The sequence below is a fragment of the Diabrotica virgifera genome, chromosome 1 (assembly GCF_917563875.1).
Source record: "Diabrotica virgifera virgifera chromosome 1, PGI_DIABVI_V3a".
NCBI lineage: Eukaryota > Metazoa > Arthropoda > Insecta > Coleoptera > Chrysomelidae > Diabrotica > Diabrotica virgifera.
This window is the reverse complement of record NC_065443.1, coordinates 282,132,047-282,145,707: the sequence shown is the minus strand read 5'-3', so window position 1 is coordinate 282,145,707 and position 13,661 is coordinate 282,132,047. Positions and strand designations below refer to the sequence as shown.

The following is a 13,661-nucleotide window of genomic DNA, read 5'->3' as shown; positions in this document are numbered from 1 at the left end:
GCAACACCGTATTTGTCGACATCTCCCATGCTTTCGATAGAGTATGGCAGCCTTTACTGCTCTTCAAATTAAAAAAAAATACTCGATCGAGTAACTACTACTCATACTCAGAACATAATATATCTAATATGGGCCATTCCACGAACATACGCCTGTTTTGGATTATTTCGACAACGAATATTTTACTGTGCAAAATAAGAAGAACGAAAGTAAATTGTAAATTACATTGTTGTTTATTGGAATAATTATTAGCGCCATTTACTTTCGCACTTCTTATGTTGCACAGTAAAATATTCGTTGTCGAAGTAATCCAAAACAGGCGTATGTTCGTGGAATGGCCCATACAAGCTTATCCGCTAGACATGGTAGCGCTGAATCCATCATTTATACCATCGGATCGGGGGTCCCACAAGGCAGTGTTTTTTGTCCACTAGTTTCTTTTAGCTTTACAGTGGATTTACCAGAAATACACAGTACTACAATTGCATCCTTTGCACATGACGTAGCTGTACTATCAACTAGTACGAATCCAGTAGATGGATCTTCTCATCTCTAAACCCACCTAAACTTACTCACAGAATGGAACAATCAATGGAAAATTAAAATAAATGAAAAAAGTCAGTACAACTAACATTTACCACCCACCGGGAAATCTGTTCTCCACTTACACTTAACAATACACACATCCTTGTCAGCACAGAAGTGAAATAACTTGGATTGCTTATCGACCAAAGGGTAACACGATCTCAAGTTCAGACAAATGTGCTGGCTCCTTGCTAGGACAAATTACTGATACGCAAAGCCATATTGAAACTAACTTGAATGTACGGTATGCATCTCTGGGAGTGCGCTAAATTAACGCACATCACAACTGACACACCATGGTATGCCAGTAATCTCAGGATACATCATCATCATCATCAGGGCTTTTCATTCCGGGGGGAATGTTTGCCGCTCTTACTTAGAGTTCTCGGATTCGTTTATTGCGGTGAATCACTCCGCATTCCACTTGTATGTTGTCAAAGTTTGTTGCATGACTTGGCTTTCGTTACAATTTTCTTCCACTCATTTCGATATGTGCATAGTTCCCTTCAATTTCTCACTTACAGAATTTTGATATCTCTCATGACCTGGTCCTCTCATCTCTCTCTGGGTTTTCCCCTTGGTCTTTTAGTTTCTGGTTTCCATCTGGTGATCAGTAATCAGTAGGTCGTTTTTCCTTCTCTCTATGTGTGCCAGCCATCTCAGCCTCTGTGCTTTAATAAATCTAACTATATCTTCTCCCTTGATTATGTCTCTTAGTTCATGGTTAATTCTTCTTCTTAATTCTCCGTTGTAAATCTTATCGGGCCCATAATCCGTCTGAGGATTTTCCTTTCGAATATTCTCAATTTTTCTTCATCTTTTTCCGTGAGGCACATTGTCTCAGCTGCGTACTTAACTGCTGATCTGATTGCAACTCTGTATATTTTCAGTTTTGTATTTCTGGATAAGTCCTTGTCCTTCAGAAGCCTATGATATCTCCAGTATGTTTTGTTGCCTGCTAGTATTCGTTCCGTTACTTCTTTACTTCTCTTATTTTTGGCCATTCACTATTACTCCCAAATATTTAAATTGTTGGACTCTTTCAAAAGTGTAGTTTTCTATTTTGATTTCTCTCGTCCTGTTATCTTTTCTTCTAGAGCAGAGTAGATATTTTGTTTTTTCTTCGTTAATTTCTAGACCTCTTTTCCGTGCTTCTTTTGCCAGGATTGTTACTGCTTCTTTTAATCTTTCCTTGTCTCTTCCCATAAAAACTAAATCATCTGCATATGCAACTATTTGTGTTGAGGAGTGGGCTATAGTTCCTTTAATTTTGCTGGCCTTGGCTCTTCCTTCTACTGCTATGTTGAATAATGTGGTGGATAGAGAATCGCCTTGTCGCACTCCTGTTTCTATTGCAATTGATTTTGTGCTACCTTCTTCTGTTGTTACTTTAGCTCGAGATCCATCCATGGTCATTTTTGTTAATCTGATTAATTTTGCTGCTATATCTTGATTTTCCATTTCAGTAAATAATTTATTTCTTCCAATACGGTCAAAGGCTTGTCTGAAGTCTACGAAGAGGAAGTGGAGTTCTATGTTGTGTTCGTGGTATTTTTCGATTGTTTGTGTAACTATGTCGATCGCATCTGTAGTGGATCTGCCTTCTGTGAGTTTTTGTTTGATGAGAGCTGTTAGAATTTTATACATAATAATCTGAATATTCCCTTTGTGCGAGATGAAATACAGCTGACAGCGACCAACTATGAAAGCCACTACACCAAACTTATTGAACCTATTTACCAGAATTGACCAGCAAATAGAAGACTCCAGCGAATGTGGCCACAAGATTTATTACAATGAAATAAACCTCTAAGGATGCTCCTCCGTCAATTGGAGCATCATTGGATGTTCCTCCTTCCATGTATACCAGTACACCATTGCTCTGGCATTTGTTTCTTCTCCTAGAGAATCGTTCCTAATATGTTGCAAATTTGATGTAGAATGGTATTACCTCCATAGTTTCAATGGCATTTAAAAAGCTCTGCGAGGATGGAGGTGATTGCTAGATACTTGTTGTTTTTGACGGTGATTGCATCCCTCACTTCAATAAGAAGGTTCTACGTGGGTGTTGTTTCTTGGTCTCTGGGATGATGTATCATTTTCTTCTTCGGTACCAAGTAGTTCTTAGTAGTGCTCAACCCATTTGCTGTGTACTGTATTTTTTGTGAATGTGAACTATTTAGTGAAAGAAATGAGACAAGTCTTTTGTAAATGTCAAATGTTTAGTGATATAAAGCGGATATAAATTAGTAAAACATGTAAGCCACAAGAATTGTCTAAAATTCTCTATGCGAAAGTCTTGAGGCTTTCAGTAGTTTTATCTATAATTCAAAATGAAGAAAATTTTGTAGTTAATAAAAAGAAACCCGTTTAAGAACGTATGCAATTCGATATGAAAAAATTCAAGAAAAGCACAAAGGAAAGCAGTGTATTCAAGACAAATTTCACATAAAATAAAACATCCTGATAACTTAGAAAAAAAAAACACTGCATAGTCGCGTCGGCGTCGCAATTACGCAATAAAATAGATAGATAATATCATATCTGTATGAATAATTGCCAAGTGATGTTTATATTTATCCTATATATTATTATTGTGCATCAGAAACGTGCATTAGTTTGAATATTTTGGTGTAAGTGAACAAACAATATCAAAAGCGTGCACTCAAGTTTAATCTACAATGCAAACAAGTGCATTAGAAGTTTTAATAGACATATCCACAGCCAATTGTGATGGTGGTCGAGTAAAATGTAGTGAAAATGCACTGAAACTGTTATGGAAACTACCCCGTGACGAATATTTTCAAAAAATTGAATATACATATTTCAAAGATACTGTTGAAAAGCAGTGGAGAGAGTTTTGTGAAGGTTATGAAGATTATCAGAAAGATAAGGTTAAAAAGATAACGTTTTATGTATTTACTAATCTTTTTCTTGCCACGAATCAAAAAGAAAGATTTCAAGCATGGGAAACTATAGTGAATTATGCCTATGACTCTATGGTTCAAGAACTAGCTCAATCAAAGTGTCATGCTCTCATTATGACCAAACTAGAATACAAAAGCTTGGTAAGGGATCTTGTTCCTTTTGTAAAACTTAATGTAGTTCTTAAATCACTAGAATTGCCTTGTAAAAATATGATAACATTAAAATCTATGCTTCAAGAGTTGAATGAGCATATAGTCTCTCCTGCACTATCAAGAGAAGATTGCTACGAGATAATTGCTGCAAAATTAGGAACAGATGATGTAGATTTAATAAATTATGAAGTTGATTATTTGGATTCCAGCTTGGGCTTCATGGGAGAATACGCAAAACTAAAAATTCTCGTATATCGCTTACAAAAAGAGGAAACCCATAAGTTTTTCATCAAGCTCGTGCCGCAGGTCATTGATGAATTAAGAGGAGGTTGGCTTAAAATATCCGTCAGAAAAGAAGCTGAGCTCTATCTGCGATTTATAGCGATGGCAAGGAAATTGGGTTTCGAAAAAGTTAGTAAGTTCGCACCTGAATGTTATCTTCAATCTAAGTCATTTTTAGCTTTCGATGATGCTGCAGTAGACAATTATCAATCTCCTTCTTTTATAGACTTTGACTATAAACATCTTTCAACTGTTTTCAAAGAAATGGCTAAGCTACACTCGACTTCCCTTTTAGTCGAACATAAGTTAGCAGCTTTATCGGGCGTTAAGAAGACTTTGGATGAGCATTTTCCAGAGATGCTTACAGAAATGTTTATCCATGACTCATCAGATGCGTTCACAGCCTGTAATCTACGAACTATGCAGAAACATGCAGAACGCTTTCCAGAAATTGCGAAAGACATGCCTATGGACGAGTTCCAGAGTAGAATTAAAACCCGGATATATTCCAAGATATATTCAGGCTTCAGAAAATCCAAAAAATACGTTAACGTCATTTGCAATGGAGATGTCTGGTGGAAAAATATGATGTTTAAATGGGATGATAATAAAAACCCTATAGCTTGTTATTTGATCGACTTTCAAATGTGCAGATACGTACCACCAGCTTTGGACCTACTGGTGCTAACTCATGTGAGTCTCTTTTATACCTACACACAGGCGCGGATCTAGAAATTCATAATAGGGGGAGCCTACTTACATCAAATACAGTGATGCCACAGCTACCGATTTTTCGGCAGATCTACCGAATACCTGTCAAATCTACCGATCTACCTAATTCTCCTTTTTTTTTCAACCGAAAAATCAAAAATTTTACTTTTCAAATTAATCTACCGATTTTGGTTTCTACCGAAAAATCAAAATTATTAGGAAATTTATTTTTTAGCGGATAGATTTGGCAACAGAGTTTAGTCAATTTTCAAGAATTCTTGAATTGCTTTTACTATTAGGTTGTGACACAATGTGCGAACCAGCAGCTACGGATTTACCGATATCAATTTTATGACCAGTCCTTTGTCCTTTTATATTATGATTTTTGGAGTAAAATGTATCTACCTGAATCTGAATAGTGAATACTGAAAGATTATGTCTTATTTTAATATAGAAGATAATTCCAAACTAAAAATAGTATTTATATTAAAATTTAAAACAGGAGAAATTTATTTTGCACCTTTTTAACTTACAGTATTTCGACATAACTAAAGAACATTAAAATAAGTTCTCGTTCTTAATTGCTTCAATATCCGACATTTTTTTGTTTTTAAACGATTATAAAGTGTAAAAAAGCATGTTTTTGCCTATAAAACATTCCTTGTAGATTTTAGAGCAAAATGTTTCAAATAAAATATTCTAGATCTTAATAGTTTCTAATTTGAAATACATAAACAATTGGAGATAATTGCAAAAACCCTTATTTTTGCAGTAATTTTTAAATGTTAATAACTTATTACTATTATTTATTATTACAAAAATTTTTACCTTGTTTAAACAATTATACAGCTTTCAAATAAAAATATTTGTATTTTGAACGTTAATAGGTATACGTGTGGTAAGTTTTTTTAAAAAGTCTACAACTTTATTATAAATAAATTAATTCATTATAACGAAACTAAAACATCCTTGATATTTGGTATTGCGTTAGTTAGACGGCTCTACTCGAGTTCTTTTGGATTAAAAAAATGATGAATGTAGTTTATTTTTGAATACTCGTACCTAAAGTATCATTTTTTTGCAATGTGACAGCAAAAGAATCCAAAATGAAATCTACCGAAATTTGACGATTTCTACCGAAAAAATAGGAGCAAACTCCCGAAATTTTGTCCAAGGCCTGTGGCAACATTGTTCAAATATTATATTTTCCAGATTTAGCTATACAACTTACACTTACTATAAAGGATAAAAGGATAAAATATAATCCCAGATACGTACAATTGATAGACAATTCACGACTAATAATTTCACTGGTCGTTCTTTACCATGAAGATTAACCTTTCTACCATCAATGGGTAGGTACGCATGGATTATCTAGTAAAATACAAATTTTTATATCTTTATTGTATCGCAAATTTGAAACGTGACTTTTCATGAGATAAGGTTTATACCCAGTGTAATGTATTTGCATTTTCAAATATCATTTTTGTTATTCTTTAAATTGAGAAAAATATTTCCGTTGTTTATGGTTCCACCGGTACCCACACAAATACGCCTCAAGATTATTTTACAGAGAAGAGTTTTTATTAGATTTTAAGGCTTCTTTCAATTCTCTGGAAGCGGTTGTCGTGTAATTTAGTGTTGTACTGATGGCTTAAAGTTTAGCGTTAACAGAAAAAAATAATAAATAATAAAAAAATACTTATAGACAAAATATAATAGGATGGTCCATGGACCCGTTGACACCCCCTCTGTATCCGCGCCTGCCTACACTTAACATTTTTCTGAAAATTATAGGAATCTGTAGGTTGGTAAAGTTAACTAGCATCATTAACACCTTTTTTGTTTTGTTTTAGGTGTGTACAAATATAGAAACGAGGCAAAAGTACCTGCCAAAACTTCTGGACGAATACTATAACCACGTAAAGACAAATTTGGAACAATATGGGTTTAATACTGAAGAAGTATTTCCCTACGACGATTTCATTTCTTCAGTGGAAGAGCTTAAACCTTGTGCTGTCTATATAGCTACTCAGAACCGTCGTGTTATATTTATACCGTCAGAAAGACTGGAAAAGATGAAGTCCAGTCCAGAAGAAGCTTTGCATTTCTTTACTGTCGATAGAGAGTACTTGTACGATGAGGTTTGGGACCAAATGCCTCTTCATAGAATTAGAGAAGATTTTCAAGAACTGTACTGGCTTTGTTTAAAAGATTGATGTAATATTATATATTTATTGTAATTATAACGGTTAGATTAATTGTAAATTTATTACTAAAAATGATGAGTTTGATCACGAAACTTTCATACTTTTGATCATGAAACTGTATTTCCGATGTTGAATAGTTCAAAAGTCAGAATGGAGAACGAATTTGCCAAACATGTCTTTTTTGACATAAGAAACTCTGTGTCCTTTTCTTCATCGCATATTTCAATGTCGTCCATTTCACTCCCATCTGTTGGTTCCCCGTTTTTATAGTCACTGATGTCACATTCTGTATTCTGTCACTAATTCCTCTCGAATGAGTGGCGCATTTCTACTCATTTTTACTTTTACATTTGCTTAAATTATTATACATGAATTTGTGAAGACAAAAATTAAAAATTATTTAGAGCAAAACTAACAAATTCATCATCATCATTCTCTTTGCCTTATCCCTATGCGGGGTCGGCTTCCCTAATTGCATTTCTCTACACAATTCTATTTTGGGTCATATCAATGTTAATCCCCTTTACCAACATGTCCTGCCTTATCGTCTCCCCCAGGTCTTCTTTGGTCTTCCTCTCCTACTCCTTCCAGGAATCTGCACTTCAGCTATTCTTCGTATTGGGTGATTAACGTCTCGACGTTGAACATGACCAAACCATCTTAACCTATGCTCTCTCATTTTGGCATCAATTGGTTCCACACCTAGACTTCCCCTAATATACTCATTTCATTTCTAATTTTATCCTTCTTTGTCACTCCACTCATCCATCTAAGCATTCTCATTTCCGCCACATGCATTCGTTGTTCTTCTTTCCTTTTCACTGCCCAACAGTTCAGTTCCGTACATGATAGCCAGTCTTTTGGCTGTTTTATAGAATTCTCCCTTCAGCTTCATTGGATTTTTTCTGTCACACAACACTCCACTCGCTTCTTTCCACCTCATCCATCCAGCTCTAATTCTGCTGCATGCATCTCCATCTATTTCTCCATTACTCTGTAATACCGATCCTAGGTACTTAAAACTATTGCTTTACACAATCATTTCACCATCCAAAGATACAATTTTATCTGTAGTAACTCCATCTTTAAATGAACATACCAAATATATACTCTGTTTTTGTCCTACTTAGTTTTAAACCTTTTTCCTTCAGAGCTTGTCTTAACTGTTCCAGTTTTTGTTCTAAGTCTCTTTCACTATTTCCTGTTAACACTACATCATCAGCATACATTAGGCACCATGGAATGCTACCCTGTAGTTTCGCTGTTATCTAGTCCAAAACTAATGAGAATAAATAAGGACTGAGCACCGAGTCTTGGTGCAATCCTACTTTCACCTGAAATTTATCAGTCTCTGCCACACCTGTCCTAACACTAGTCGTTACTCCCTCATATATATCTCTCACAATCTTTACATATTCGCCAGGGACTCCTTTCTTATTGAGTGCCCACCACAGAATCTCTCGAGGAACTCTATCATATGCTTTCTCAAGATCAATGAATACCATATGAGCGTTGGTCTCTTTATTCCTGTATTTTTGCATCAGTTGCCTTACAATGAAAATTGCATCTGTTGTTGATCTGACCTGCATAAAGCCAAATTGATTATCGGATATTTCGGTTTCTTCACGTATCCGTCTGTCAATTACTCTCTCCCATATTTTCATGGTGTGGCTAAGTAGTTTTATAGCCCTGTTGTTTGTACATTGTTGTATGTCTCCCTTGTTTTTGTATACAGGTAAACTAACAAATTATTATATGTAATTTGACTGCTAAGGTTTAAAACAGACAAACCACTCTGCAGCGCTACTCTTTAGATCCACAAAGTGGTTGAAACAGGCGATTTTGTAGCCCCAATCCCAATGATTTTGTAGGTAATGGAAGCCACAGTGACGAGGATCGGCGACCGTGGCCAGCCACTGTCGCTCGTGTGGAATGGCATGTTTAATTTACGTAAGAATTTACGGCTAATGTTGGGGCCACAGTAACGTCTAATGCCGTTAATTAACTCGTTATTTGATTAACGCGTTAGGTGTAGCCATGACTTAGCGCGCTAATTTGTTAATGTCATTATTAATGCCGTTAAACGTTAGGCGATAGATCGGGTGTCGGTTTCTTTCGACACTACAAAGGAGTTACTCCGTTACTTATCGCGTTGTTGTAGCTACACTTGCACTGTTTCAACAAGTTCTAGCTTGCAGCGCAGCAGAGTAATTTGTTTTGTGAAATAGGTACATACTATTCTATGAAAATGGAGTGGATTAATGAGAAAATAATTGAATTTTTAACAGTGTTTGAAACAGAACCTTGTTTATGGGATCCCCGACAAAAATCACATAAAAATCGTGGTGTTCATGGTGCCGCTTGGCGTCGAATTGTGCAATCATTATCTTTTCCAGCGACGGTATAAGATTTGAAATAGAAAAAAGACACACTTATGGGATACTATAGGACCCATTTAAATAAATATAAAAAATCGTTAAAATCTGGCATGGGAACGAATGAGGTATATAAAACCCATCTTGAAATTATTGGATTAAAAAACGCATTTTCTGCTGACTACGCGCTAAAATAAGTGTGGCCAGTCACTTTAACGCGCAGTTTATTCCATCATTTTTGGTGTGTTAATTAATACAAATATTGGACGTTAGACGTTAACGTTACTGTGGCCCCAGCATAATCCTCTGTTGGTGGTTCGTCTGTTTTAAAACTAACTATGAATTCAGAACTGTATTATAAGGAATATAGGAGAGAACAAAAAATGTTCACAAAATATAAGAGAGTCATAAAGTACTATTTCAAAATTACCCATTGCTTCGGTCAGCATCATATGATAAGTCTAATTAACCACATTACAAAAGATTATAACAATACATACATAACAAAGGATACACCAGGATTATAATATACAGTGCGTCCATAAACAGTGTTAAAATCTCTGCTTCATAAGTTTGTACATGCAAACACATTGGTTATAAAGCTAATCTCATATGGTAATTCAACTATTTTATTTTTATTTTTGATTTTTGATATATAAATATAAATCGATAAAAGATCGATTTATATTTATATTTATACAAATATTACATCCGTTTCATCTAATATTGTCGTTTCATGTAAAATATTCCAAAAAAATCAGAAAATTATGTACTTAAAAAACACAACTTCACTTTAGAACATGTTCAAATCCAATAGAAAAAATATGAAAAAAAAGCTGCAGAAAAAGTAGCACATAAAATAAAGCATACTGAGAACTCCACAAAAAAAATAAACATGGCACCACTGCAATCACGCAATAAACTAGAGAGAGATAATATCTATATGAATTGCCAACCGATGTATAATCATAATCATAATATATATTATTGTGTATCAGGAATGTGCATTAGTCTAATTATTTTGGTGTAACTGAACAAACAATATCAACAGTGAGCACTTAAGTTTAATCTACAATGCAAACAAGTGCATTAGAAGTTTTAATAGACATATCCACAGCTAACAGTAACGGAGGTCGAATAAAATGTAGTGAAAATGCATTGACACTGTTTTGGGAACTACTCCATGACGAATATTCTCAAGAAATTGAATACGCATCTATGAAAAGAGCTATTGAAAAGCATTGGAAAGAGTTTTGTGATAATTATCAAGAATATCAGAAAGATGCGGTTAAAAACATAACGTTTCATGTATTTACCAATGTTTTTCTTGTCACAAACCAGAAAGAAAGGTTACAAGCATGGAATAGTATAGTGAATTATGCCTATGACTCTCTGGTTCAAAAACAAGCTCAATCAAAGCTTCACGCTCTCATTATGACCAAACCAGAATACAAGAGCTTGGTAAGAGATCTTATTCCTTTTGTAAAGCTTAATGTAATTCTTAAATCACTAGAATTGCCTTGTAAAAATACTGTAGCATTAAAATCTATGCTTCAAGAGCTAAATGAACATACAGTCTCTCCTGCACTATCAAGAGAAGATTGCTACGAGATAATTGCTGCAAAATTAGGAACAGATGATGTAGACTTAGTAAGTTTTAAAGTTGATTATTTGGATTCCAGCATGGGTTTCATGGGAGAATACGCAAAACTAAACATCCTTGTAAATCGCTTAAAAAAGGAAGAAACCCATAAGTTTTTCATCAAGCTCGTGCCACAGATCATTGATGAATTAAGAGGAGGTTGGCTTAAAATATCTGTCAAAAAAGAAGCTGAGCTCTACCTGCGATTTATAGCGATGGCAAGGAAATTGGGTTTCGAAAAAGTTAGTAAGTTTGCCCCTGAATGTTATCTCCAATCTCAATCATTTCTAGCTTTCGAAGATGCTTCGGTGGATAATTACCAATCTCCACCTTTGGAAGACCTTGACTATAAACATCTTTCAATTGCTTTCAAGGAAATGGCTAAGCTACACTCAACTTCCCTTTTACTCGAACATAAGTTAGCAGCTTTATCGGGTGTCAAGAAGACTTTGGATGAGTATTTTCCAGAGATGCTCACAGAAATGTTTATCCATGACTCATCAGATGCGTTCACGGCTTGTAATCTACGAAGTATGCAAAAAGAAGCAGAACGGTTTCCAGAAATTGTTAAAGATATGTCTATGGAAGAGTTCCAGAACAGAATTAAAACCCATGTATACTCAAAGATTTATTCAGGCTTCAGAAAATCCAAAAAGTACGTTAACGTCATTTGTAATGGGGACGTCTGGTGGAAAAATATTATGTTCAAATGGGATGATAATAAAAACCCCATAGCTTGTTATTTGATCGATTTTCAAATGTGCAGATACGTACCGCCAGCGTTGGAACTACTGGTGCTAACTCAGGTGAGTTCGAGTTCCTTTTATACATATATACTACTACTACTATCGGTTTAAAAAGCGTTCTCTAACGCCTTCCGTCTCCTAACCGCCATTCTTCTCTATTTAACCATATTCCTGGAGGGACTTCTCTTTCCTCTAGTTCTTTTTCAATTCCCTCCCTCCAGCTTCTTCTCGGCCTTCCTTTTTTCCTTCTCCTTTGTGGTGTCCGCGCAAAATGTGTTTAGGAATCCTGTCATCTAGCATTCTCTGTACATGGCCGTACCGTATTAGTTGTTTTGTTTTTATGTGATCAATTATTGTATGTGTGACCCATTATTTCTCGTATTCTCTCATTTGGTATCCGATCTCTTCTTGATTTGCCTGCTGCTCTTCTCCAGAAGTCCATTTCTGTTACTAGTAACATTTTCTTTGCTTTTTGGTATGGTATTGTATGTCTATGAGCTGTTTGTTCGCTTTAGATATTATTTGGTCCCGCATAATGCCGTTCATCATGGATATGGCTTTTCTACCCTGTATGTTCTGTCTTTTATAGCAGCATCGAGTATTCCATCTTGACTTATCTTCATGTCTAGGTACTTGTATTCATCACAGTGTTTAATTTCTACTTATATCTATACATACAGTTTCTTTATATCTTATAAGAATCATGTGGGTAAAGTAAAATAGCATCATAAACACATGTTTTGTTTTGTTTCAGGTGTGTACAAATATAGAAACCAGACAAAAGTACTTGCCAAAACTTCTGGACGAATACTATAACCACGTAAAGACAAATTTGGAAGAATATGGGGTTAATGTTGAAGAAGTCTTTCCTTACAAAGATTTTATTTCCTCAGTGGACGACCTTAAACCTTGTGCTGTATATATAGCTACTCAAAACCGTTCCGTTATTTTTATACCCCCAGAAAGACTGGAGAAGATGAAGTCCAGTCCAGAAGAAGCTATGCATTTCTATACCGTCGAGAAAGAGTACTTATACGATGAGGTTTGGAACCAAATGCCTCTTCATAGAATTAGAGAAGACTTTCAAGAACTATATTGGCTCTGTTTGAAAGATTGATGTAATATACTCATATACTCTACTATAAAGCTCAGATTTATTGTAAATATATTATAAAAACTAATGAATATGTGATGATCAAACTCTACAAATCTGTGACAAAAATCACTGTAAACTGATAATTGGCAAAATTATTTAATAAGTCTACTTCTTCTCTCGTCGGAGATTGGCGACCATCAACTGTATTTCTTATCTGTCTTGTGCTAATTGTAAGTATAATAGTACTGGCCTCCCTCGTGTAGAACTATTGGCAAAAATTTCGCAACCAAGAGAACTTCTTTTATTAGATGCCTCGTGTTCCTTCTATCTTTCCTTTAAAGATCAACTGTAGAAATCCATACTTATTCTTCTAAAAATATGTTCAAAATAAGCTACTTTCGCTTGTCTCTTTTTCTGCATTTTTTTTTCTTCAGAAAATTCCATTCTCTGGATGGGTGACCGTTTGGAAAAAGCTCCTGTAGCCTTACTTCTTTTTAATTTTTGATATTATTTTAAGGAAATCTTTTGGGAAGTATTAGAATTATTAAAAGTATTAAAATTAATTTAATATTTAAATAAAATACAAATTAACTGTTTAAAATATATTTATTTCGTTGAAAACATATAATAGAACAAAATCAATGGGAAAATCCCATAAGTAGGAACATAAGGAGTAATAAAGAAGTATAGATTCTTACGTGCGTATAAAGTACACACACTCTTTTTTTTTTATAATTTTTTCGTTTTTCAACGAGTATTTTTTATGTGTTTGTTTTTTCACCACACCTCGCTGAGAGCTCTTTTTGTACAAATTCTCATAGCTTCGAGACAAAAAGATGCAGCATTTCTGGTCGTACATCAGCCATAAAATCCGGCTATATTCTTTTACAACTCCCAAAAACTACTCTTTCCGTCCAAATAAACACGAAAAAAG

General features: G+C 34.8%; 2 protein-coding genes across 2 annotated transcripts; both read left to right on the top strand.

The window, feature by feature from the left end:
• Window positions 1-3,138: 3,138 nt before the first annotated feature.
• LOC114327354 (uncharacterized) lies at window positions 3,139-6,919 on the top strand. Its single transcript, XM_028275943.2, has 2 exons — window positions 3,139-4,640; window positions 6,515-6,919. The coding sequence occupies exons 1-2, from the start codon at window positions 3,267-3,269 to the stop codon at window positions 6,875-6,877; spliced, it is 1,737 nt and encodes a 578-aa protein (XP_028131744.2). The 5' UTR covers window positions 3,139-3,266; the 3' UTR covers window positions 6,878-6,919.
• A 3,320-nt stretch (window positions 6,920-10,239) lies between these two features.
• LOC126879135 (uncharacterized) lies at window positions 10,240-12,812 on the top strand. The gene is made up of 2 exons (XM_050642106.1): window positions 10,240-11,691; window positions 12,386-12,812. The coding sequence occupies exons 1-2, from the start codon at window positions 10,318-10,320 to the stop codon at window positions 12,746-12,748; spliced, it is 1,737 nt and encodes a 578-aa protein (XP_050498063.1). The 5' UTR covers window positions 10,240-10,317; the 3' UTR covers window positions 12,749-12,812.
• The last annotated feature ends 849 nt before the right edge of the window (window positions 12,813-13,661 follow it).

What these genes read in the sequence shown, in the direction of transcription:
- LOC114327354 (XM_028275943.2), top strand. Translation starts at nt 3,267, where the DNA reads ATGCAAACAAGTGCATTAGAAGTTTTAATAGACATATCCACAGCCAAT. An exon ending in ACCTACTGGTGCTAACTCAT is followed by an intron (nt 4,641 to 6,514) that starts GTGAGTCTCTTT and finishes GTTTTGTTTTAG; the next exon opens with GTGTGTACAAATATAGAAAC.
- LOC126879135 (XM_050642106.1), top strand. Translation starts at nt 10,318, where the DNA reads ATGCAAACAAGTGCATTAGAAGTTTTAATAGACATATCCACAGCTAAC. An exon ending in AACTACTGGTGCTAACTCAG is followed by an intron (nt 11,692 to 12,385) that starts GTGAGTTCGAGT and finishes GTTTTGTTTCAG; the next exon opens with GTGTGTACAAATATAGAAAC.